The sequence below is a fragment of the Stenella coeruleoalba genome (genome assembly GCF_951394435.1).
Source record: "Stenella coeruleoalba genome assembly, chromosome: 4".
NCBI classification, from domain to species: Eukaryota; Metazoa; Chordata; class Mammalia; order Artiodactyla; family Delphinidae; genus Stenella; species Stenella coeruleoalba.
In genome coordinates, this window is record NC_137149.1 from 70534052 (window position 1) to 70559073 (window position 25022).

The following is a 25022-nucleotide window of genomic DNA, read 5'->3' on the forward strand; positions in this document are numbered from 1 at the left end:
GGGAAAACTGAATCTCCATTAATGCCATTAGTATGGGAGAAAGCCTTTGAGTTAGAAGCCACTTTCATTTTTATATGTAGAACTTCCCCTGTGGCTGGGGACAGAGGGGGCAGAATCTCTTCAGGCCAAGCCCTACCAGCCTCAAGCTTGTCCAGCCCTCAGGAGGCAAGGCCTCACACCAGTTTTCTGCACTCGCACCCAGCCACATGTAGGCCCCAGCAACTACTTGACTGGGGGGAAGCACATGGAGGGGGTTGGTAGTGGAGATAAGAGCCATGTTCTGAGCACCATGTTCCCAGAATCCCTTCCCACCCCCTGCCTTCTGTGATCCAGCCAGTAACTCCTGACTGCCAGCATGCAACTCAATCTGGCCCCAAAGCCTGTGGCACTATTTACAATAGCCAAGACATAGAAGCAACCTAAATGTCCATCAGCAGATGAATGGATAAAGAAGATGTGGTATATGGGCTTCCCTGGTGGCACAGTGGTTGAGAATCTGCCTGCTAATGCAGGGGACACGGGTTCGAGCCCTGGTCTGGGAAGATCCCACATGCCACGGAGCAACTAGGCCCGTGAGCCACAACTACTGAGCCTGTGCGTCTGGAGCCTGTGCTCCACAACAAGAGAGGCCACGACAGTGAGAAGCCCGCACACCATGATGAAGAGTGGCCCCCGCTTGCCACAACTAGAGAAAGCCCTCGCACAGAAATGAAGACCCAACACAGCCAAAAATAAATAAATAAATAAAAAAGAAGATGTGGTATATCTATACACAATGGAATATTACTCAGCCATAAAAAAGAATGAAATAACGTCATTTGCAGCAACATGGATGGACCCAGAGATTATCATACTGTCAGAGAAAGACAGACATCATATGATATCACTTATACAAGAAATCTAAAAAAAATAATAATAATACAAATGAACTTATTTACAAAAAAGAACTAGACTCAGACATAGAAACTTATAATTACCAAAGGGTGGTGGAGCGGATTCCTTCTGAGTAATCTTGCATGCACAGAAAAAAGGGCAAGGCTTTGAGAGTAGGGATCATAGGAGCGCAGGGTGTAAACTTAAGGAAGGCAGTGATTCAGCCTTTCAGCAAGTACTGAGACAGACAGACACTCAGCAAAGGGAGGCTGCTGGATTGAGTCCACATGGGCAAAAAAGAGGATCAACATCAGTGGCATCACAATGTGGTTTCACTGTGAGAACCAATCTGGTTTAGAATCAGGCAGACTGAAGGAATTCAGTGCAATTCAGGTTACACGCAGCAGTTCCACTTCTTATGGGGACGTGCCTGCTGATGGGAGATTAGCCCGCAGCCAGAGGAAAAATAAAAAGCGTGGAGGAACTGGTCAAACAAGATCAAGTGTTATATTACTTGTTTTGCTGCACAGTGTGGAGTAGCTGGGGCTGGATGAAGCAGGTCCCCACGACACGAGCACATGATGTACCTTTACAACATCAGGATAACTTACAGTCCAACAGACTGAAGACTGAACACTTCTACCAAACACATGTGTGTGTGTAGTGTCTCTGAAAGTCCACGACTTCAGGATCGTCAATGAGACATAAAGGCTGAGATCTAAAACATGCAGCTGAACAGAAACACGCCCAGTTTGGTTCCCAAGCAGACAAGAAAACGAGGCTTACTTTCAGAGTCAGAAGTCAATTCACCCGACTTTCATTTTCCCCAATCAACCAGCAGATTTCACAAAACAACAAACCCCCTTCCTAAAATATTTGAACTTTTGGCTCTTTCCTGAGGTTTCATGGAATTCTGCATGTAGTGTGTGCCGCTACCCACCTCTCCCCTCGTGCCCCCACGAGATATACAGAGTAGAATCCTCTATTGGCTCCTTTAATATCTTCTCCAGAGACCTGGTAGGACTGCTATCAAGTGGGGAGAAGCTGCAGACTTCCTGCCTCTGGATTTCTGGCTCCTTGTAAAAAGCCATTGTATTCCCTCTGCTCTCCTTGGCTTTGATTCCCTGGCCATGCTGGTGTCTTAAGGCAGGCTGGCTAAAGCATCCAATGCTTTCCTGTTGAATAGCTGTTAGTCATCAGGCATCAATGAGACGTCTTTCTCCCTTAGTTCAACCTTTTAAAAAACTTCACAAGAAGCCTTGACCCAGAGGAAACACATCTATACATACATAAAGTATTTTATCTCGTGCAATGATGTTTGGCCCTAACTGCACATTACTTCCACCTGAGAAGGCTTTTGTACATTCCTGTGCCTGCGCCCCACCCTGGACCAGTTAAAGAGATCATTTGAGGGTGGGGTACAGCAACACTATTTGTTAGAAGCGCTCCAGGTGGTTTTTCACATGCAGCCAGGGTTGAGAACAGATTTAATCTAAGACCCCACCTATACAAGTTACATCCCAATTGCAAAGTTGTTTTTTTAAAAGTGCTGAAATATAATATATGCACATTCTGTGGTTGTGGTTATTTTCAATTTCTTAGACAGATTTCAACAATCTTTGAAGTGAGGTACATAATCTGTACCTGCGTAGAAGCGTATAGTAGCTTTCAACGGAAGAGCTCTAGATAACTGGCAACAGAAGAGTCAGTAGAGATGTATCATTTAGGAACAGGTTTGGCTTCAGGTAATTCAACGTCTAACGTCTATACTGCTGTAAAGAAATGGGGATTCATTTGTCTCATAAACAAGAAGTCTGGAAGTGGGCAGTTCAGGGTTGGCGCAACGGCTCCACAACGACAGGAGAGACTCATGCCCTTTGTATCTTTCTGCTCTATAAATAAGGCTCCCAGATTTAACAACAACAACAAACACCACCCAGCTGAATTTGAATTTCAGACACACAACGCATCAATTCAGTCTAAGTATGTCCATACAATCTTTGGAACACACTTACTGTAACAAAGAGTCTGACTCCATTTTTGATGTTTGACTAATGAATGACAGTTTTCAAGCCCTATCAATGTCTCCTTCTCTTCTGCCCACGCCTGAGCGAGCTGATAAGAACGGCTGCTCCCTCCTTCGGTACCAGCTAGAAGGTCAAACAACGCAAGCTCAGCCCCTTCCCCTCAGCTCCAGCCCTCCTCACCACAAAACCCCAAGGTGGCTGCCCCTCCCTGCTCTCTCAAGTCATTTTTGGGTCTGCTGGGGAACCTGTCCCCTGATGTCCCCAGAAACCCTCATTATGTGAGTCGGAAATCTTTCCTACTCTCTCGGTATGTGTATGATGTCAACAGTCACAACATTGGAATCAAACTTGTGACGGGGGTTCGTCCATTTCTGGGGGTGACCACAACAGGAGAAAAGGCTACAACACTTTCACTAAAAAACTGTTTGTTGGGACTTCCCTGGCAGTCCAGTGGTTAGGACCCGGTGCTTTCACTGCTGAGGGCACAGGTATGATCCCTGGTTGGGCCGCGCGGCGGCCAAAAAAAAAAAGATTGTTGATTATCTGAAATTCAAATATAACTGGGCTGCCTATATTTTATCTGGCAACTCCATCCATGGGCCTTCGTCTTCATGCTTATTTCCTCAGAGTCCCAGATAGACATTATACCTTCAGGTCTCAAAGCCATGTTCCAAGCAGGAAGAAGCAACTTCCTTTGGGTGAGACTTGTGTTTTCCTGCAGGAAGGGAAGCTCTCATCAGGTGCTTGTGGCTGCATCTCGTTATGTGGAACTTTCTCATGTGGGTATGTTTGCCACACGACAGCCTAGACATTTGAGTATTTCAACCTTTCATAAAAGGAAGAATCAAGGGGTATACCTGACTTTTGGAAGGTAAACCCCCAACTCCTACAAGGACGTATGGAACAGGTATACTATCTTCGAAATACCTTCACGTACCCAATACCTTCTCCTGACCAATTCAGGAGAGGCCAACCTATACCAGCCACCAACATGGTCTGCAAATGCCAGCAGAGCAACCAGGCTGATAAGGAATGTTGCTGAGCCCAGAGGTGCCAGGGGACACTGCTCCAATCCAAGCAGCCCTCCCATTCACGTCACCACCTCGAGGTCACCTTGCCAGGGCGGACAGTCGCCATCTGCATCAGGGGCGGGGGGGGGGGCTGGACGCATTATTGGCACCAGCATCCATTCTGATTGGTCTGTACCTGTACCAACTCAGTTGGTAAATATTTTGAATGTCACCCCCGGATAAAGCCACCCCTCTCTCTTCTATGCCCAGATGCTACCTTGGCAGAAACAGAGGGAAAGGCAAAATCTGAGAGACAACCCACTTCACCCACAGAGAATATTTTTGGTTTTGCCCTGGACTAAAGTTACAAGATTGAGCTAACTTGAGTTTTCCCAGCAAGTAGGGGCACCCGAGGAAAATAGGAAAATTACAGACAAAATAAAGTATCTGCAGGTTGCTTGTATATCTGGCAGTCGTGTGAGGAAATTTCCATCCTTGCTGCAGACATAAGGATTATCCACTTCCTCTACTAAATATTGATGTGTCTATATGGATTTATATTTCTCTGTAGATTTATTCAGGTATCTTTTTTTTTCTATTAATCTGATATCAATCCCTAACATAATGTATTTTTCTCTACGTAAATAGGGAAAGGGAGATATAGAAAATGTACATGTAAGTCAAATTGTTCTGAAAAAAATAAGATTTCTACCAAAAAGAAGAATGGATGACCACCTGAGGTTATACACTACAACCAGAAGGAAAAGTGATCCACCATTGTGTGGAAAAGCAATGGATTGGCCCAGAATCCCAAGAGGAGAGCTGCTTATAAGACTGGTCCCCCACCTCTGGAAGACGAAGCCTCTGGATAATTCCGCTGCTTTTATTTCATTGGGTTATTCCATGCGTCTTTATTTAGCTTAACTCTGTGTCAGGCCCTGTTCGAGGACCTGGGGATACAGCAGTGAACAACAGACAAAAATGCCTGAATCACACATGTTAGAGTTTCAAGGGTAGGGAGACAGAAAATACACAGAATAAATAAGAATAAATGTATTATATTGTTATATAGTGTTAAGAGCTATAGAGAAAAATTATACAGAAAAGGGAGACAGGGAAAGTCCATGGTGGGGTAATCATTTTAAATAGGGTGATTCAAGAAAGCCTCACAGGGCTTCCCTGGTGGTGCAGTGGTTGAGAGTCCGCCTGCTGATGCAGGGGACATGGGTTCGTGCCCCGGTCCGGGAAGATCTCACATGCCGCAGAGCGGCTGGGCCCGTGAGCCATGGCCGCTGAGCCTGCGCGTCCGGAGCCTGTGCTCCACAACGGGAGAGGCCACAACAGTGAAAGGCCCGCGTACCGCAGAAAAACAAAAACACAAACAAAAAAACAAAACAGGGGTTCTTCACATATATATGAAATCTAAGAAAACAAAACAAAAAAGTCATTAAGTACCTAGGGGTAAGACGGGAATAAAGACACAGACCTACTAGAGGATGGACTTGAGGATATGGGGAGGGGGAAGGGTAAGCTGGGACAAAGTGAGAGAGTGGCATGGACATATATACACTACCAAATGTAAAACAGATAGCTAGTGGGAAGCAGCCGCATAGCACAGGGAGATCAGCTCGGTGCTTTGTGACCACCTAGAGGGGTGGGATAGGGAGGGTGGGAGGGAGGGAGACGCAAGAGGGAAAAGATATGGGAACATATGTATAACTGATTTACTTTGTTATAAAGCAGAAACTAACACACCATTGTAAAGCAATTATACTCCAATAAAGATGTTAAAAAAAAACCAGGGGTTCTTAATTTTTTTAATGGTACGAATCACTTTGGAAGTCCAGTGAAACCTTTATACCCCTTCTCAGCATAATGTTTTTAAATGAATAAAATAAAAATACACACAACTAATAAGGTAACCAATTATACTGAAAGTTATCAAAATATTTTAAAAACGTGTGCCTTAGTAACATGTCTTGTTTACTGAGTTAAATGACAAGATCTAGTGGCAGTCCTAAAAGCTGAGACTTTGAAGTAGTGATGAATGCAAATTCTTTCTCAAGAAAGCTGAAACAACTCCCACATGATATGAAAATAACAGTTCTTTGCATTAAGACAAAGTCACAGACATTGCTAATATAATGTACTGGGGTTTTGGAGGTGTGGGGGGTTGGTTGTTTTGGGGTTTTGTTTTGTTTTGTTTGCCTACATTTAGAATGACAGGAAATGCTAAATTTTAGTTAAAGGCTAATAAAAACAAAGATGTGATTTTTTTTTTTTTTTCCTTTCAAGTTCATGGATCTCTTTAATCTCAGGTCAAGATCCTTTTGTAACTAGATCAGTGGTTCCTGAGCAAGGGTGACTTTACCCGCCCGGGAACATTTGGCAATGTTCTAGAGACATTTTTGGTTGTCACCACTAGGGGGAGTGGGGTGTGTTATTGGCATCTAGTGAGTAGAGGCCAGGGATGCTGCTAAATATCCTACAATACACAGCACATCCTTCCACAGCAAAGAATTATCCAGCCCGAAATGTCAATAGCACGGAGACTGAGAAGCCCTGAACTGGAGGAAGATTTTCTAAAGGGAGTTGGGAAGTCGGCCCCTGGCCCAAACCACATACCCAGTCCTTTGGAAGCCCCAAAAGAATATAACCCTCCACCCTCACTCTAAGTGCTGCTGGGTTTGGAAGGTGCTTCCAAGGGAACACAATTTGGGGCAGATACAAGGAAAGACCAGAGGACAATACAGGCAAGGGAATAGGGTGAGTTATTAAAAGAACAGCAACCAACTGGTAAGAAGGCATTTGGGCTTTGGCACTATTTACAAAAAAAGAACATAAACATATGTTTTAGCTCTGAATTCCACCCCTAGGCATATACTTAACAGAAATACATACATATTTTCACCAAAAGACATGTAGAACAATGTTCATAGCAGCATTCATCTTAATAGCCAAAAATTGGAAACCCAAATATCCATCAAGAGTAAAATAGATAAATAATTTGTGACATAAACAGTAGAAGACTATATGCAAATGAGAACGAATGAATACAACTATATGCAACACGGACAGATCAAACAAACGTACTAAGTAAAAGAAGCCAGGCGCATAGAGTCGATACCATAGGATTCCATTTATAGAAAGTTCAAGAATACCTCATACTAATTCATGGTGTTAGAAATGAGGATACTGATTACTATTAGTTTAATGACTTAAATAGAAATGAGAATGGATTCTGAAATTCTAGAATGTAACCATTTCTTGATATGAGTGCGAGTTACACAGACATATTCACTGTGAAAATTAAGCCATATACATATGATGTGTGTACTTTTGTTTATGTACATGTGAGCAAAGGGTTAACAGCAGGCCTGTGCTCTTTTTCTCCCAGACCTAGACCTTCCTGGGAGGATTTTAGGTCTGTCTTCTCCCAGCATCAGCACCCTAGATATGTCCCCAAGTTAAGACAGATTTGGAATGTTGGGTACCAAGGCCAGACGTGTATTTTACGCACTGTGAAATCTCTGATCTGTGAAACAGCACATGGGCTGGGAGACCCATCAACTGTAGGCCTACGTGACGGGTGATAAACCCAGGGAGAAGCTTCTTTGTATGAAGATGAACCCCACACCCCATGGCCTCATCACCAGCAACTGTATACAAGTCTCTAGGCAAGAGAGGAGGGGCCCAAGCATCGATGCACATGGAGAATTGTTGGCTTCCACTGAGACTGAAGGGCTGTGCATGCTCCTTCCTGTCCTGAATCCTTCTAAAAAGCTAAGCAAACTAAGTACTGGATCAAATGCTACTGCGTCTTATGAGTTTGATTGACAGTCAGACCTGTTACCAATACAATAGTGGGACAGTGTATTGTACTTCAATAAAAAGTTTACTAAAGAAAAAAATTCCTTTGGCTATTCTTGCCAACCTATTATTCACACTGATCACATCTTCTGCTTGGCCTCCAAATTCCTTCCATTTTTCTGAGCTTCTCCTCTCTCCTCTGACCTCCTGTCTTCTCCTTTTAGGACTCTCACCCACAACCAACCCTTAAACTTCCTGCTCATTTCTAACGCAGAGCTGATTAAGTATTGCACTATCTCACCCCAAACTAGTTAAGCTACCCACAGAGAGCCCATATCAATAACTAATATTGAGATTCATTGCAAAACATAGTTCTCTTCCAGGGGAAGTCATGTGACTACTTCTTTTTTTTTTTTTTTTTTGCGGTACGCGTGCCTCTCACCGTTGTGGCCTCTCCCGTTGCGGAGCACAGGCTCCGGACGCGCAGGCTCAGCGGCCATGGCTCACGGGCCCAGCCGCTCTGCGGCATGTGGGATCTTCCCGGACCGGGGCACGAACCCGTGTCCCCTGCATCGGCAGGCGGACTCTCAACCACTGCGCCACCAGGGAAGTCCATGTGACTACTTCTTAAAGAATTTTTTTCTTTTGCTAGACAGAAAATGCTGAATCTCTGTCCATAGACATTCCGAATTCACACATTATCTGGAGTCTCAGTTACCTATGTGACAATCCAGTTGTTCCTTTCCTAATTTGGTGTCTCAAACTTTCCTGACTTGTTAAAATGAATAGAATTTGCTTGCCAACACCAATATATGCTCTTAGAAGTGCTGGCTGCTGCCACATGATCCCCAGGCATAAGTCTACTCTGTACTGTCTCCCTGTATTGCATCTATAGGGATGGCAGATGCTCTATGTTTTCAGTGTTTGGGTTTGGGTTTTTTTTTTTTTTTTTGGAGGGGGGAGTGGGGACTTCTAAGCTTAGCAAAGCCTGAGAAAGACATCTTCCTGCATATATTGATACTTCTTTATTTCCTATGTCATAATATTAACCTTGCCTCCCTTGGCTTTTGCTGTTAAACAGTCTCAGGTCTTCTGGAGCTAGGCTTTCACATATCTCACTTGAACTAAGGTATCAGTAGTAGGAGCCCTCTGTCTCACCTCCCCATAGTAGGAATCATTAGGAGAAGGGAGATGATAGTTTCAGAAACAGCACAGTATCACAAAGATTTCTGAGACCACCACTTGCATGATCAAGATTGACAATTCTTGTGTCTGATGCTCACTGTTTCAATGCACACTGATTGAGTACCACTGATAGTCAAAGATGTCATTCCTGGAGTGGGGAAATATGATTTAAAGGTCACAGCTACTGACAGCCAGCATCTTAGAATCTCATGAGAATCATAAAACACGTTCCCCCAGAACCATGATGCAGGGTGGGACAATCCACAAATAATAGGCTCCCATTGTTAAACCTAATGGTAATGACTCCAGCTTTCTGCAGCACCCTTTTCCCTATGTACTTCCAAAGCACTCAGGATGACAAAGATCAATTTCCAATCATTCCTACAAATGGTACATGAAAAATTAAGATTTAATTGTGATTCCTGGTTCTTTCATCTTGAATCCAATACCCTGGACTTCAGAAATAATGGAACTTGGTGTAATATTTGAATATCTTGTTTTTGCCTCCTCTTGTTCTTTTTTGAATTTTTTTAAAATTTTATCTATTTTTGGCTGTGTTGGGTCTTCGTTGCTGCGCGCGGGCTTTCTCTAGTTGCAGTGCGCGGGGGCTACTCTTCGTTGCGGTGCACGGGCTTCTCATTGTGGTGGCTTCTCTTGTTGCGGAGCACGGGTTCTAGGTATGCGGGCTTCAGTAGTTGTGGCACGCAGACTTCAGTAGTTGTGGCTCACAGGCTCCAGAGCGCAGGCTCAGTAGTTGTGGTACACAGGCTTAGTTGCTCTGCGGCATGTGGGATCTTCCCGGACCAGGGCTCGAACCCGTCTGTGTCCCCTGCATTGGCAGGTGGATTCTTTTTTTTTTTTTTTTTTTTTGCAGTACGCAGGCCTCTCACTGCTGTGGCCTCTCCCGCTGCGGAGCACAGGCTCCGGACGCGCAGGCCCAGCGGCCATGGCCCACGGGCCCAGCCGCTCCACGGCATGCGGGATCCTCCCAGACCGGGGCACGAACCCATGTCCCCTGCATCGGCAGGCGGACTCTCAACCACTGTGCCACCAGGGAAGCCCTTGGCAGGTGGATTCTTAACCACTGCGCCACCAGGGAAGCCCTCCTCTTGTTCTTGTGCAAAAAGAAAGTCCTCTTCTAGAAAAGGTACTGGAGGTACTTCCTATGACAAAATGAGGCTTCTTCAATCAGCCAAGTTCACATGTACAGAGTGTGAAATCTCAGAATTGAGATTCAGGTTCTGAATTGTCCTGGACAATGGATCTCACTAGAAATAGAATCATCACCAGGACCTGTTCAAAGAAGAACTTTCTCCTCTAACAGTATTCAATACTGGAACACAGGAAGCTGTCTCCAAAATAATCAGATCTGTGCAAAAATAATTTGTTAAATAACATAGGGAAGATTATGAAAGACAGTTTCCAGAATGCCCACATTCATGTGGTTTGTAGAGGTGCGTTTTTCATAAAGATCTGTACAGTTCAAAAGCATGAGACTCTGCATGGGTGGCTCCTTTATTCCAGGAGCGGGCAGAATTTATTTTCATCTTCCATGCATGGGCCACCAGAATAAAGAATGTTCCTCCTCTCCAGTCTTTTCCTCAGTGAAGAATCAGGTTTTCAGGTGTGTCAGGGGCTCTGCTGCTCTCAGAGCAGCCACCATAATGACCACTATGGAGCACTTTTCCCTTCTTCACATATGGGACATGAAGAATAGTACAGAAAAATCAGAGTTTAGAAGTCACTCTCAAACACACATAGAAACATTATTGTCAGAATATTCTTAAGCTTTAAAAAGTTGGAAAAGCCTGTGATCTTTGAACTGTTTCCAGGAGTCAGTGACTCTAAAGGAAGATATTCACCATCAGTGACCCCACCCAGGGCTTCCTTTTGTGACAGTCTTGCCCCATGATGCTCTGGGTTGGCATTCTCTCCAGGTCACCAGGTTTCTGCAATCTCTGTGAGAACCTGCAGCAGCTCAGCAAACGTCGGGCGGCCTTTAGGTTTCTGGAAAAGGGAAGTAGAGGTGGTCAGCTCAGCTTAAGACTCACTCAGACACCAGCTCTAGAACTTGCTGGCAGGACCCGGATCCAGGCTGGTTCATCACAAATGGAAGAGAAAGATATCTTGGCTGGTAGGCAGGACATGAATGGCAGATGAGCGAGGCATGAGTGTGAAAATGTAACGGTAGAGGGCGCTCCAAAAGTAGAATACCTACAGCTGCAAACACTAGCCACATGTGGCTATTTAAATTTAAATTACTTAAAAGAAGATACATTTTAAAATTCAGTTCTCAGTCACACTAGCCACTTCTCAATTCTTCAATAGCCAGGTGTGGCTACCATATTGGATAGTGCAGACATAGCACATTTCCATCATCTCAGAAAGTTCCATTGGACAGTGCTGCCCTAGAGATCGATTTGGATGACTTGATACACAGGGTAAAGCAAGAGCTGGGAGAGAGGGGCCTCTAGAGCCCCAAGCCCCCAGGCTCAGCCCCAATTATTCACTACACCTGACCCCCTGTAGAAAGATGGATTTTAGTCAAAAAGCAAAAGGCACGTTTTCATGAGGGACTTTGCAGGTCTTAGAGCACAGACTGTGCTGTCTTAAGGCTCAGTCAACAAAATCTCCAACCATGAAACCCAGGATTGGAGCCTTTTTCCTACTTCACAGTGGGATGCGGTGTGACTTTGGCTCCAAGAGGAAGCTCCACGGCATCTCTGAAATCCATAGGAAATAGAACTACTCGTGGTAGCCACATGCTCACAGAGGTCCCTGGCAGCAGGGTTAGTGGGGAGACACCACCCTTTGTGGCTTGTAAACAGAAGGCATCAATAAAAGGAGAGAGCAAGAAACAACCTAAATGTCCATCGACAGACGAATGGATAAAGAGGATGTGGTCCATATATACAATGGAATACTACTCAGCCATAACAAAGATGAAATAATGTCTAGTTATTTCAGAATGAAATAATGTCTAGTTCCATGGATGGAACTAGAGATTATCATACTAAGTGAAGTAAGTCAGAAAAAGAAAGACAAATACCATATGATATCACTTATATGTGGGATCTAAAATATGACACAAATGAGCTTATTTATGAAACAGAAACAGACTCACAGGCATAGAGAACAGACTTGTGGTTGCCAACGGGGAAGGGGGCGGCAGAGGGATGGAGTGGGAGTTTGGCAGATGCAAACTATTATATACGGAATGGATAAACAACAAGGTCCTACTGTATAGTACAGGGAATTATATTCAATATCCTGTGATAAGCCATAATGGAAAAGAACACGAAAAAGAATGTATATATATGTATAACGGAATCACTTTGCTGTACAGCAGAAATTAACACAACATTGTACATCAACTATACTTCAATAAAATAAATTTTTAAAAAATAAAATAAATAAAAATTAAAGGACAGAGCAGAAGGATATGTGAGCACACATAAAGCCCTCCTTGAGACTTCAAGAATAAATAGTGGTGCTTTTTGCTGGTGCTGAGGTTGTGCAGGTAGTAAAGCCTATGAAACAAGTGTTATCACTGCTAACATAATCACATTTGAATCTAGAGGTGCATAAGCGCCTCGTTTACTTCATCCTCTTGTCAGCATCTTACTTACTCCTTTCTCTGTCTCCTCTCCACAGATATGTAAAATCTCAAAAAGTATTATATTGTATCTGCATGTACAAGTATATTGCTTAATATACAATATATATTCCTAAGCTATTTACATTGTTATTGCAAAGATGCTCTTAAGACATCTGTTTGCTACTAACAGCTCACTTAATATTTTTTATGTCTTTCAAGATTCCTTGCAGAACAGTTAATCATATGCAAAGTATTTTCATACACTGGGGATCTTTATAAAATTAATACTTCTCTGGAATGGAAACAACCACGACGCTCTTGAAATATTGAATTTTTTTAGTGTTTGTGAATTGGGAGTCAAGTGATTTCTTTTTCAGCCAGGAGGAAATCCTCATCCAGCTGTAGTTTTTTCTGGGCTGAAAGAGTCAGCTAGAAAGAGAGAACTATCAAAATCACAGAGGAGTCTGATGAAGCGGAGTGGTGTGTTGAGTCAGCGCCCAGAAAAGACAGAGGTGGGATATAAACCCTCTGGCTTTATTTTCAAGCTTGGCATTTCAAGTAAAAGAGAAACTGGCCTCCCAGGAGATAATTTTCCCAGTAGAAGTTCCTGGCACACTTTCTGCCTTCATTCCTATTCTCGTTTAATCTCTCTATCAGGAGTCTTGAGTGCCATAGGAGAGATGAAACCCATTACTTTTAGCCTTGGAAAAGCAAGACAAATTAGAGTGAAGTAAATAAAAACACCATCCTTCTCTTTCAATGTGGAAATTGAACAAGCCTGATTCTACCCTTAGTTTCCACCCAAGCAGTTCTTAAAAGGAGTAAAACGTCTCATCACTGAGGCTTTAGTAACATCGAGAGTTTCTGCAGGAACCAACTTCAGCAAGGTAAGACTTGGACAATGCACTGAATTCCTCATATGAAAGGCCATTGTTAAAAACAAAATGGATTAATGATTTTGTAGTGGAAGTACTTCTGGCTCTCAGGGGTCATTACCGAGAAATAGACACCTTTTCCTGCCATGACGAAGTGCTGGAGTAATGTGGGTGATAAACAGATCTACTCTCAGATGCTGGAACTGCCAACCTTTGCAGGAAAGTAAGGGACACTCACCTCATGCCAGCAGCTGTACATGACTTCATATATGGAAATCGGTGCCAGGTGAGGTCGGTACAGCCTGAAGCCTTTAGAAATCGCTTCCACAACTTGCAAATTTGACTTATTTTCAAAAGGCATTTTTCCTTCTGTAAAAACTTCCCACATCAAAACTCCTGCAAATAAAATGCATGAAAATAAGAGGTTAGAGAAATGGTTACTTGGAACTGAAACAGCTGTTTCAAATTACAACCCATTATTTGCCTCCTGCAGTCACTGAGTTACAATCATCCAGAATGACAGCAGTTCTATCTAGGAAGCAGACCCTGTGCATCTTACTTTTTGAAGAGGCCTATGAACTGAATATATTCCAAGTGAAAACAATGCCTTTCCTTTTCCATTGGTCATGACTGCCTCCTTATTGGAAGAAAAATGCCTGCAGCATCTTCATTTCAAAGTACTGCTCATGTCTCCACACCCTGAAATCAATGAAACTTTGCCATTCCACAGAAAATGACAGAATTGTGTGATCCCCTGCTGCCTGCTAAAGCCAAGAGTTTACCAGCCAGTAGATGGCATGCGTTCCCATCTTCCCACTGAAAGACTGCTGGGTAGAGTCCCAGAAAATCTGGCAGGGGCTCTGTTTATAAGTAGGTGTTCAAAAATCATTGATTGAGTGATGAAACTCCTTCAAGCCTCCCAATTTGAGTTCATTTAATTATTCACTTATTCTACAAATATGTATCAGGTATTGATCAGAGGCCAGGCCTGTGCTAGAGCCAGAGGATTCTTAAGACTGAAACCGGTCTATGTGCTCAAGAAGCTCACTGTACAGTGAGGAAGAAAGACAAGTGGTCAGGGAAAACTCAAGGAGCTCTAAATGTTCTACAACCACCAGGTGAGATCCTTGTGTTGCTATCCACTGGTCTCACAACTTAACTGCTCTCCCGTAGAGCTTATAATGTCACCTGCCGAGACTACCACATGTCAGTGGAGCGCTAATGAGATCAATACAAGCTTAACCTTATTGTGGGTAATAATATTCACACCTTTTGAGGGTGCAGATGTCTCTCCAAAGCCAAGAAGCCATCCAGAAAGGTACAGGTGAAAGAGAATAGATAGATTATTATACATTTGTTGCCATTTTTTGAAAGTCAACTCAAAGAACAAACTCCATGGGACAGAGGTCCACAGTATCTCTTTTTCAATGAAGAACATTACCCAATATAAACAGCAATGGATAGATCCCAAGGAAGCCTATGTCTAATTTCACAAAATAGGAAGGTGATAATGTAAGTGAGACGGCATCACTCAAAGTCAGACAATGAAGTTTATTAATTACACACTCAAGATTTAACGATGGTGTAAGATCAGTTTTTCTTGCAAGTCTCTGTGGTGTGGGAAAGTTGGCTGAGTTTGTTTTCTAGATCAGTAGACTCTGTTATGGTTTTACAGCAAGTGCTCAGTGGGAAGGGAAAAGATCCAAGAGGCAAACTTCATGTAAGAAGGTGTATGACACCAGTTGCCAAAGACAACTGGTGTGTTTAGAACACCTAAGACAGAAACACAGTTATAAGAAGACCTTTAGCTACGTCATATTAAGAAATCAAAGTTAAAACAGCGATCCCTATTTTATGAGAACCTACTGTATAGCACAGGGAACTCAGTGCTCTCTGGTGACCTAAATGAGAAGGAAATCCAAAAAAGAGGGGACATATGTATACATATAGCTGATTCACTTTGCTGTACAGTATAAACTAACACAATACGGTAAAGCAAATATACTCCAATAAAAAAATTAATATATTTTTTTAAAAAGAGCAATCTCTATTTTATTAAATCAAGCTCCAACAAATGAACATCGAATTCACTCACCAAATGACCAGACATCAGATTTGCTGCTATACTTATTGAAATGGAAAACTTCAGGAGGGGACCACTTGACTGGGAACTTGGCTCCAGAAGAACTGATATATTCATCATCCAAAACGTACCTAGGGCCATCAGATTTCAGAGCACATTGTGTTAATTACCTCTAAGTTCAGTTTACTTCAAATCCTTTTAGTTAACTCTGATTTCTAAAATACAAAGTATTTTCCACAGAAAGGTTCAGTATACCTTCTCTTCTCGCTATCAAAGTGAGAAAGTAGCCCTTATAGAGTTTCCTCCTTAAACCAAGCCTCAATTGCATTTATTGTATTTGGATCTCAGAAAACCACAGCAATTCTTCAGTCTGAAACATGCTCCACTGATTAGTTATGATAAATTCTTAATTCTGCAAAGAAGCATGCTGAATGCGCTAACAACCAAGGTTATTTTTTTAAAAAGATAAATAGATGTGAAAGAATAAACTCGAAGTTTGATGCCTTATTTTCTTTCTATATACATATAATTTTTGCAGAACAGAGAAGGGGAAAAATAAAAGTATTTGAACGTAATACATTTGGTGTGTAAAATCTCTAATGCCTTTATTCAAATGGAAATAAATCAGGAACAACTATCATCTCCTTTAAAAAAAAATAACAACAACAATAAAATTAAACCCTCTCTCTTTTTTGAAAATCATACACAGTAACATCCAAGTGTGGGAATCTGGAGAAAAGAGAGGATAGCTAACGTGTGCTGTGTAGCTCCTTGAGTATGCAATATAGTATTTTTGAAATACTATATATATATATATTATACTATATATACTATATATATTAAATATAAAATTAATATATTTATTAATGCTTCCCCACACACCCACTTGTTTCGCACATACCTTACCTCACTGCACCTTTAAGTCCTTTATTGAGCCAGAGGTCATTCTACTAGAGGAAAGAATGAATAACAGAAAACGAAAGGAAAAGAGCCATTTTTTTTATAGCTTTTGAGTTTCAAAAGTCTAGACTTTCCAGAGAAGGAGAAGGACTGAGTTATGAACAAAATATCTGGGAGAATGGCTCATGAATATGAATGATATCTCACTACCACCACCATCCATTCTGCTACAAAAATATCCCTTGTGCTGGGGGTGTGGGAGAGATTCAAAAGGAAAGGGAAGGAGTATTAGACACTAGGGGGTGGCTGAGGTAGGGTCCTGTAACCTGCACCCTATGAGGGCTGCCCTAGTCACACTGCAGCGAAAGAAGACCCCACTGCCCTACAGTCGGTTGGTGGGATTCAAGAGCAAAACAGAACCTGTGTCCTCTTTCCCAGGCCAAGCCCTGGGAAACACAGAAAGATTCCAGAGGACAAATGGCTATGGGTGTGCCAAGGCAGACGGGGCCTTAGCCACGTGGAGAGCTCTAGACATGGCGAATGTCAGAAATGAAGGAATCTTACAGGCAGAAATTCAAGATGAGTCAGCGGCCACCTGTGTGGATGGCCAGCCAAAGACAAAAGAGGAGGATGGTGGCTGTAAGGAAGCCAATGTCAATGGATAACAACAGGGACCAGACAGGCCATCTCCAGTATGTGGCCCCATGAGACACACAGAATTCGGACTGTGACCCTGAAGAGTGTCAAGGAGAAATCCTGAAATCACTGGGATGAAATTTCTAGCAACCTGAAGGAAAGGAGATAAAAAATGTAAACTGCACTGAGTTGCTGAAAATCAGGTCAGATGATTCACACTCTTGTGCTGTAGGCTTAGAGTCAGCTACTACACTTGATAAGAGAAATGCATGATGAGGACAGAAAAATCAGAGCTGAGAAAATAAATTTATTCTTTCTCTATTTCAGAAACATACATATATAAGGAAAGCTTTTTTCTTAACCTTATATATATGACAAGTAGACTGAGAAATTCTTTTGAATTTTAAGACATGACATAGTTTTATTAATAACCGCCTGAAAGAAGATCAGAAGAATAGCCCACAGCCTCCGTTTCCCTCACAGCTAACACTGGTGCATGTCTTAAAGTTCAAAGTGGGTCAGCAGGCCATACAATCACATCAACACTGCCCTCAGAGAAAAAAAAAAACAAAGCCAAAAACATCTTCGATTTGTCTGTAGACTAATGTAAGATTCCCTCCTGTGAGTAAACAAACAAAAAAGAATATCACATACCTTGTCATTCCAAAGTCCGAAATTTTTACTATACTTGTAGAACTGACCAAACAATTCCTCGCAGCCTATAGGGAGAAGAAAAGAACCCACGTGTGAATACAAAGTTTCTCTTTCCAGAGTTTCTACTCTCCTTTTCCTTAGTTTCTTTGGGCCCCAGCACTACCTCTCTGTGTGAACAGCCATGTTATTTCATGGTGATACCTATCGATGCTACATATGATTTAATGTATCTGCCCTCATGTGATGGATTTTAATGACTTTTCAAAGAAATGACAAAAAATGAAAAGAAATTTTAACATTTTTCCTTTTTAAAATGTGTAATCTTTCTCAAGAAGTATCCTTGATAAGTGCATCTTGGTATAAAAAATAGTGTGTATTTAAAACTTTCTCTTCATAAATAAAAAGAGGAAAGTCCAATATGCATGAAAAATAACAGATCGTCACTATATATCTTTGGGATAGTCGTTATATATAATTGCTAATAAAAACAAAGAAACTGTGTCTTAAAACTTACATGTCATTGAACGTAACTCTTTACAATATTTTCATATTTATTAAATTACCACAGTGAGCTAAATATAGTACTATATAATTCAGAAACAATCTATTTGATGCCAAAACAATCCATTTTCAGTCAGCTTAGTCAGGAGAATCATTGACTTGGTTATTTAGCCTCAGGTAGGCCAGTGATTTGATAGAATTTTTCTCTTTTGAGCTAATTTGTGGTTCAGTTAGTTCAAAAACAAAAGCAAAAAACTTGAAATGGAGAGCCAGAAGGAGCCAGTTTGGAAGATGTTGACAAGCGCCAGCAAATGATCTCAAAGCTAAACCACAAGGCAAACCCTCGACCGAGAAAAGACTCATAGTTGGCTAATATATTTTAAGTGGCATGTAGGTGGAGAAAACAGAACTCAAAGGAAAGCAATCAAGGAGGGAACCAAGACTAGGAGGGTCTGCAGGAAGCCACCTGGGGCAAATAGAATGACCAGAACTGTCACCTGACTGAATTTTGAATTCTTATCTTTATCAGGAAGGACAAACTGCAGAGACCAGGAAAGTGAGTTAGGTGGAACTGATACCAGATCCATACATTCAAAAATGTGCTCAATGGCTACTATGGGCTGGACCCTGGGGAATGTGCCACGAGGCACGCAAAACAATGGTCGAGCATTGCTGAGCTTTTCTATGTGCCGGACACTGTTCTAAGTGCTTACACATATTAATTCATGTAATCCTCCCAACAAGTCCATATGTGGGAGGTGCTATAATTAACACCACTTTACTAGTTAACTAGCTTACTCAAGGTCACATGGCTAGTAAGAAACAAAAGCGAGATTTCAACTAGCTCTTGAGCAGGGCTCTCAATCTTGACTGCACAGTGGACTCACCAGGGAAATTTTCCAAAAATGCTGATGACTAGATTCTACCCGCAGAGATTCTGATTTCATTGGTCAGGGGTATGGGCTGGGTACTGTGATGTTTTTAAACCTCCCAGGTGATTCTAATGCACAGCTAAGTTTGAGAGCCATTGCTTGGCAACTTGTATTCTCATAATGCTGAACTGCAGCTCAGAAGTCTACGCCTTGATGTCAAGGAGTTTAGAGTCTAATATTTGTGTAAACAACTATTACAGGAAGTAGTAAATAATAAATGCTCTGACAGTTCTAAGTCATGTGTAGGGCAAGCAGTGGTGTTCTAGGGCCAATGAAATTATGCCTCCTTTCTCTCCCCAAAATATTCCAGCCTGAATGATAAATAATACGGTCACTCGTGATGGCTGATGGAAGTTCAGGATTACCTCTAGATGACAGTATCAGGGACCTCTCAGAAATTCTCAAATTCTCATTGGATTTAATTTGGGAACTTAGAAATGAGGCATGGAAGGACATAGAAGGAATAGTATGAACATCATGAATAAATATGGAGCAGACAGAAAATGTTTTTCAAGGGGAGGTAGCAAGGCAGGGAAGCAGAGCTATTTGCTTTTGGGGCAAGTCAAACTTCAATCTTCTTTGTTTGGAGAGCTGTTCTGAGCACTATGCAACAGAATGGTTTAGCATTTTGACTCCTTCCCAATAATGCCAGTAGTGCTGCTGTGATACTGCAAGAACCTAACTACCTCCACCTGAGGCAGTTTCACCCCTGGGTGAGACCCACTGGGGTTCTTCAGCATTGTATCCAGCACCTGGCAGAGTGCGTGGCATATATAGGCGCTCAATACATATTTGATTATTGGTTGAAAGAAAGAAAGATAGGAGGAAGGAAGAAGGGGGGGGGAAGAGGAAAGAAAAGTAAATTAGTTTTAGTTAGTTGATTAGTGTGGTGATTAATTACTTCAAGGCGTATTTAGAGTAACACCTTACTTGGCTCCAGCATCAATGAGCAATTAAAAATAAAGCTACATGTCGCAACAGGTTACACAAATAGGAAAATGTTTAAAAATTAAGTCAAAGAATGCATTATTCAAAGTATTGAAAGTCCTAACTGATCATGTCCTTCTGAATACAAGTATAATATATACATAATCAGCAAATTTGCACCGTACTTACTAAATCCCTGTGGATAAAGCAGTTTCTCTCCAGATACTCCATTCCTTCACAGATATCTTGACATGCACTCAATAGCATCTCCTTCCTAAGTTTTCCTTTCCTCTCTCTGAGATAGTTAAGCAGGCAACCATTTTCCATAAACTCCGTCACAATATAAAGGGGCTTCTGCTGTATACACACTCCATAAAGCTGAACGAGCCTTGAATGAGATAACTTCCTGGTGAAAAAAACACAGACCTGAATCGTTTTTGCATTCTGAAGTGTTTGAAATCAACTGGTGATATTTACCAGCTCCATGTAATGTTCATCATCAAACTATGATTAAAATTAACCCAACCACAGAGAAAGTAGAACAGTTTCCTTTCTACTTTATGTGCTGAGAAAGTGGGGTTGAGAGTTTACGCAGTACTTCCTAAGTCACTGTACATACAGAATAGTACATGCCCATGTTCTGCTTTTCTCTTTTCCATTTTGTAAGCCTTTTGCTTCCTCAGTACTGCTGCTCCTTGCCCAGTTCCTGTTCCCTGAGTTTCAACCTCCCCAACTGCAGCTGCTTAGACAAAAAATTCTGGACAGACAGGAGGGAGGAAAGAGTGATTGATGCGCATTAAATTCTAAAGAATAAAGGCATTTAAAGGAAATTTTTAGATTAAGTTGAAGACTGAAAAACATTTACCAACGTGAAACCCTTCTCTGTATTTAGTAATTACACACACACACACACACACAAGTCCTCAAATACTGCCTGTTAAAGTACACACACTAAAATAATCTTTTTTTTTTTTTTTAAATTTATTTTTGGCTGTGTTGGGTCTTCGTTGCTGCGCGCGGGCTTTCTCTAGTTGTGGTGAGCAGGGGCTACTCTTCGTTCTGCTGCGTGGGCTCCTCATTGCGGTGGCTTCTCTTGTTGCAGAGCAGGGGCTCTAGGCGCCCTGGCTTCAGTAGTTGTGGCTCGCAGGCTCTAGAGCGCAGGCTCAGTAGTTGTGGCGCATGGGCTTAGATGCTCCACAGCATGTGGGATCTTCCCGGCCAGGGCTCGAACCTGTGTCCCCTGCATTGGCAGGCAGATTCTTAACCACTGAGCCACCAAGGAAGCCCCCTAAAATAATCTTTTTAGTCATTTATACTTCAAAAGTTTATTGTTTCTTCTCGACTATAGTATTCAGGTTTTAGAGAAATTAGAATTACTTATATATTTTTACTATTATAAATGTAATTAATTCACATATTTTCCTATATGCACTGCTACTTATAAGCTACATCCAGAGATACAAACCCACAGTTGATCAACTAAAATAAAGGATCCTTTAAAAGCAATGCAGTGTTATAATAATTTAAAGAAAATGTCATGCTCCCAAACAAAAGAGCTGAATTCAAGTTGTTTTATCTCCTATTGATGCATGACCAGGAGCAACTTATTTAAAATTTCTAAGCCTCAGTTTCTTCACATGTAAAATAAGGATAATAAAACCTGTCCTTCTTTCTTCCAATGAATATTAAATGAGATAATGTATGTGAATGTATTATAAAAAGTATAAACCATGGTAAAAATATAAAGATAAAATTTTTAATTTTAGTAGAAATTTATGGGCTGAAAAAAAGACTGGTTTTCTTTCATCTTCCTAAATAATCTTTTAGCAGGTACTCTGGAAACACCATGAGTACAGGCCCCCAATTTAGGCTATATTCTAAAATATGGTAATTAAGAACACAGTAGAGATTTGAAGTTACTCTGCTAGTGCACTGGAAAAACTACACGGGATGACAATTTTGGTTAACAATTATGGCCCCTACTATAAGATCTGGCATATAGTAGTTGCTCAATAAATATTTGTTGATTACTATGTTAGCTAAGACTATGGACTTTGTACCCAGACAGTTCACAGTTTTGATTACAATTAGACACTACCAACGTTTTGTTGAGGAACTGTGGGCAAATTACATAAGTTTTCAAAATTTCCTTTTTATCATGTATAAAATTGGGGTCATTTTTTTTCTTTTTTTTAATTAATTTTTTTATACAGCACGTTCTTATTAGTCATCCATTTTATACATATTAGTGTATACATGTTAATCCCAGTCTCCCAATTCATCACACCACCACCACCACCCCCACCTGCCACTTTCCCCCCTTGGTGTCCATACGTTTGTCCTCTACATCTGTATCTCTACTTCTGCCCTGCAAACTGGTCATCTGTACCATTTTTCTAGGTTCCACATATATGTGTTAATATACAATATTTTTTTAAAAATATTTTGTTAAAAAACAATATTTGTTTTTCTCTTCCTCACTTACTTCACTCTCTATGACAGTCTCTAGATTCATCCACATCTCTACAAATGACCCAATTTCATTCCTTTTTATGGCTGAGTAATATTCCATTGTATATATGTACCACATCTTCTTTACCATTCATCTGTCAAAGGGCATTTAGGTTGCTTCCATGACCTGGCTATTGTAAATAGTGCTGCAATGAACATTAGGGTGTATGTGTCTTTTTGAATTACGGTTTTCTCTGGGTATATGCCAAGTAGTGGGATTGCTGGGTCATGTGGTAATTCTATTTTTAGTTTTTAAGCAACCTCCATACTGTTCTCCATAGTGCCTGTATCAATTTACATTCCCACCAACAGGGCAAGAGGGTTCCCTTTTCTCCACACCCTCTCTAGCATTTGTTGTTTGTAGATTTTCTGATGATGCCCATTCTAACTGCTGTGAGGTTATTACCTCATTGTAGTTTTGATTTGCATTTCTCTAATAATTAGTAATGTTGAGCAGCTTTTCATGTGCTTCTTGGCCATCTGTATGCCTTCTTTGGAGAAATGTCTATTTAGGTCTTCTGCCCATTTTTGGATTGGTTTGTTTGTTTTTTTAATATTGAGCTGCATGAGCTGTTTATATATTTGGGAGATTAATCCTTTGTCCGTTGATTCATTTGCAAATATTTTCTCCCATTTTAAGGGTTGTCTTTTCGTCTTGCTTGTAGTTTCCTTTGCTGTGCAAAAGCTTTAAAGTTTCATGAGGTCCATTTGTTTATTTTTGTTTTTATTTCCATTACTCTAGGAGGTGGATCAAAAAAGATCTTGCTGTGATTTATGTCAAAGAGTGTTCTTCCTATGTTTTCCTCGAAGAGTTTTATAGTGTCTGGTCCTACACTTAGGTCTCTATCCATTTTGAGTTTATTTTTCTGTATGGTGTTAGGGAGTGTTCTAATTTCATTCTTTTACATGGAGCTGTCCAGTTTCCCAGCACCACTTATTGAAAGGACTGTCTTTTCTCCATTGTATATCCTTGCCTCCTATGTCATAGATTAGTTGACCCTAGGTGCATGGGTTTATCTCTGGGCTTTCTATCCTATTCCATTGATCTATGTTTCCGTTTTTGTGCCAGTACCATATTGTCTTGATTACTGTAGCTTTGTAGTATAATCTGAAGCCAGGGAGTCTGATTCCTCCAGCTCCGTTTTTTTCCCTCAAGTCTGCTTTGGCTATTCGGCGTCTTTTGTGTCTCCATAAAAATTTTAAGATTTTTTGTTCTAGTTCTGTAAAAAATGCCATGGGTAATTTGATAGGGATTGCATTGAATCTGTGGGTTGCTATGGATAGTATAGTCATTTTCACAATACTGATTCTTCCAATCCGAGATCATGGTATATCTCTCCATCTGTTGGTAACATCTTTAATTTCTTTCATCCGTGTCTTATAGTTTTCTGCATACAGGTCTTCTGTCTCCCTAGGTAGGTTTATTCCTTGGTATTTTCTTCTTTTTATTGCAGTGGTAAATGGGAGTGTTTCCTTAATTTCTTTCAGATTTTTCATCATTAGTGTATAGGAATGCAAGAGATTTCTGTGCATTAATTTTGTATCCTGCAACTTTACCAAATTCATTGATTAGCTCTAGTAGTTTTCTGGTGGCATCTTTAGGATTCTCTATGTATAGTATCATGTCATCTGCAAACAGTGACAGTTTCACTTCTTCTTTTCCAATTTGTATTCCCTTTATTTCTTTTTCTTCTCTGATTGCCATGGCTAGGACTTCCAAAACTGTGTTGAATAATAGTGGCAAGAGTGGACATCTTTGTCTTGTTCCTGATTTTAGAGGAAATGCTTTCAGCTTTTCACCATTGAGAATGATGTTTTCTGTGGGTTTGTCATATATGGCCTTTATTATGTTGAGGTACGTTTCCTCTATGCCCACTTTCTGGAGACTTTTTAATCATAAATTGGTGTTGAATTTTGTCAAAAGCTTTTTCTGCATGTATTGAGATGATCATATGGTTTTTCTTTTTCAATTTGTTAATATGGTGTATCACATGGATTGATTTGCGTATATTGAAGAATCCTTGCATCCCTGGAATAAATACCACTTGATCATGGTGTATGATCCTCTTAATGTGTTGCTGGATTTGGTTTGCTAGTATTTTGTTGAGGATTTTTGCATCTATATTCAACAGTGATATTGGTCTGTAATTTTCTTTTTTGGGAGTATCTTTGTCTGGTTTTGGTATCAGGGTGATGGTGGCCTCATAGAATGAGTTTGGGAGTATTCCTTCCTGTGTAATTTTTTGGAAGAGTTTAGAAGGATGGGTGTTAGCTCTTCTCTAAACGTTTTATAGAATTCACCTGTGAAGCCATCTGATCCTGGACTTTTGTTTCTTGGAAGATTTTCAATCACAGCTTCAATTTCATTACTTGTGATTGGTCTGTTCATATTTTCTATTTCTTCCTGGTTCAGTCGTGGAAGTTTAAACCTTTCTAAGAATTTGTCCATTTCTTCAAGGTTGTCCATTTTATTGGCATAGAGTTGCTTGTAGTAGTCTCT

General features: G+C 41.0%; 1 protein-coding gene across 2 annotated transcripts in view; it reads right to left on the bottom strand.

The window, feature by feature from the left end:
* Positions 1 to 25022, bottom strand: part of TXK (TXK tyrosine kinase) — a 93987-nt gene that overhangs the window by 20742 nt on the left and 48223 nt on the right. The window contains exons 11-15 of one of the 2 annotated variants that reach the window (XM_079921096.1): positions 20201 to 20417; positions 17652 to 17716; positions 15474 to 15592; positions 13617 to 13774; positions 10777 to 10912 (exon numbers count right to left, since the gene is read on the bottom strand). In XM_079921096.1, coding sequence (XP_079777222.1) covers positions 10844 to 10912; positions 13617 to 13774; positions 15474 to 15592; positions 17652 to 17716; positions 20201 to 20417 — 628 coding nt within the window. In that variant the 3' untranslated portion in view covers positions 10777 to 10843. Of the gene's footprint in view, positions 1 to 10776; positions 10913 to 13616; positions 13775 to 15473; positions 15593 to 17651; positions 17717 to 20200; positions 20418 to 25022 lie in introns of those variants that run through there. The other variant, XM_079921097.1, reaches the window with a different exon arrangement.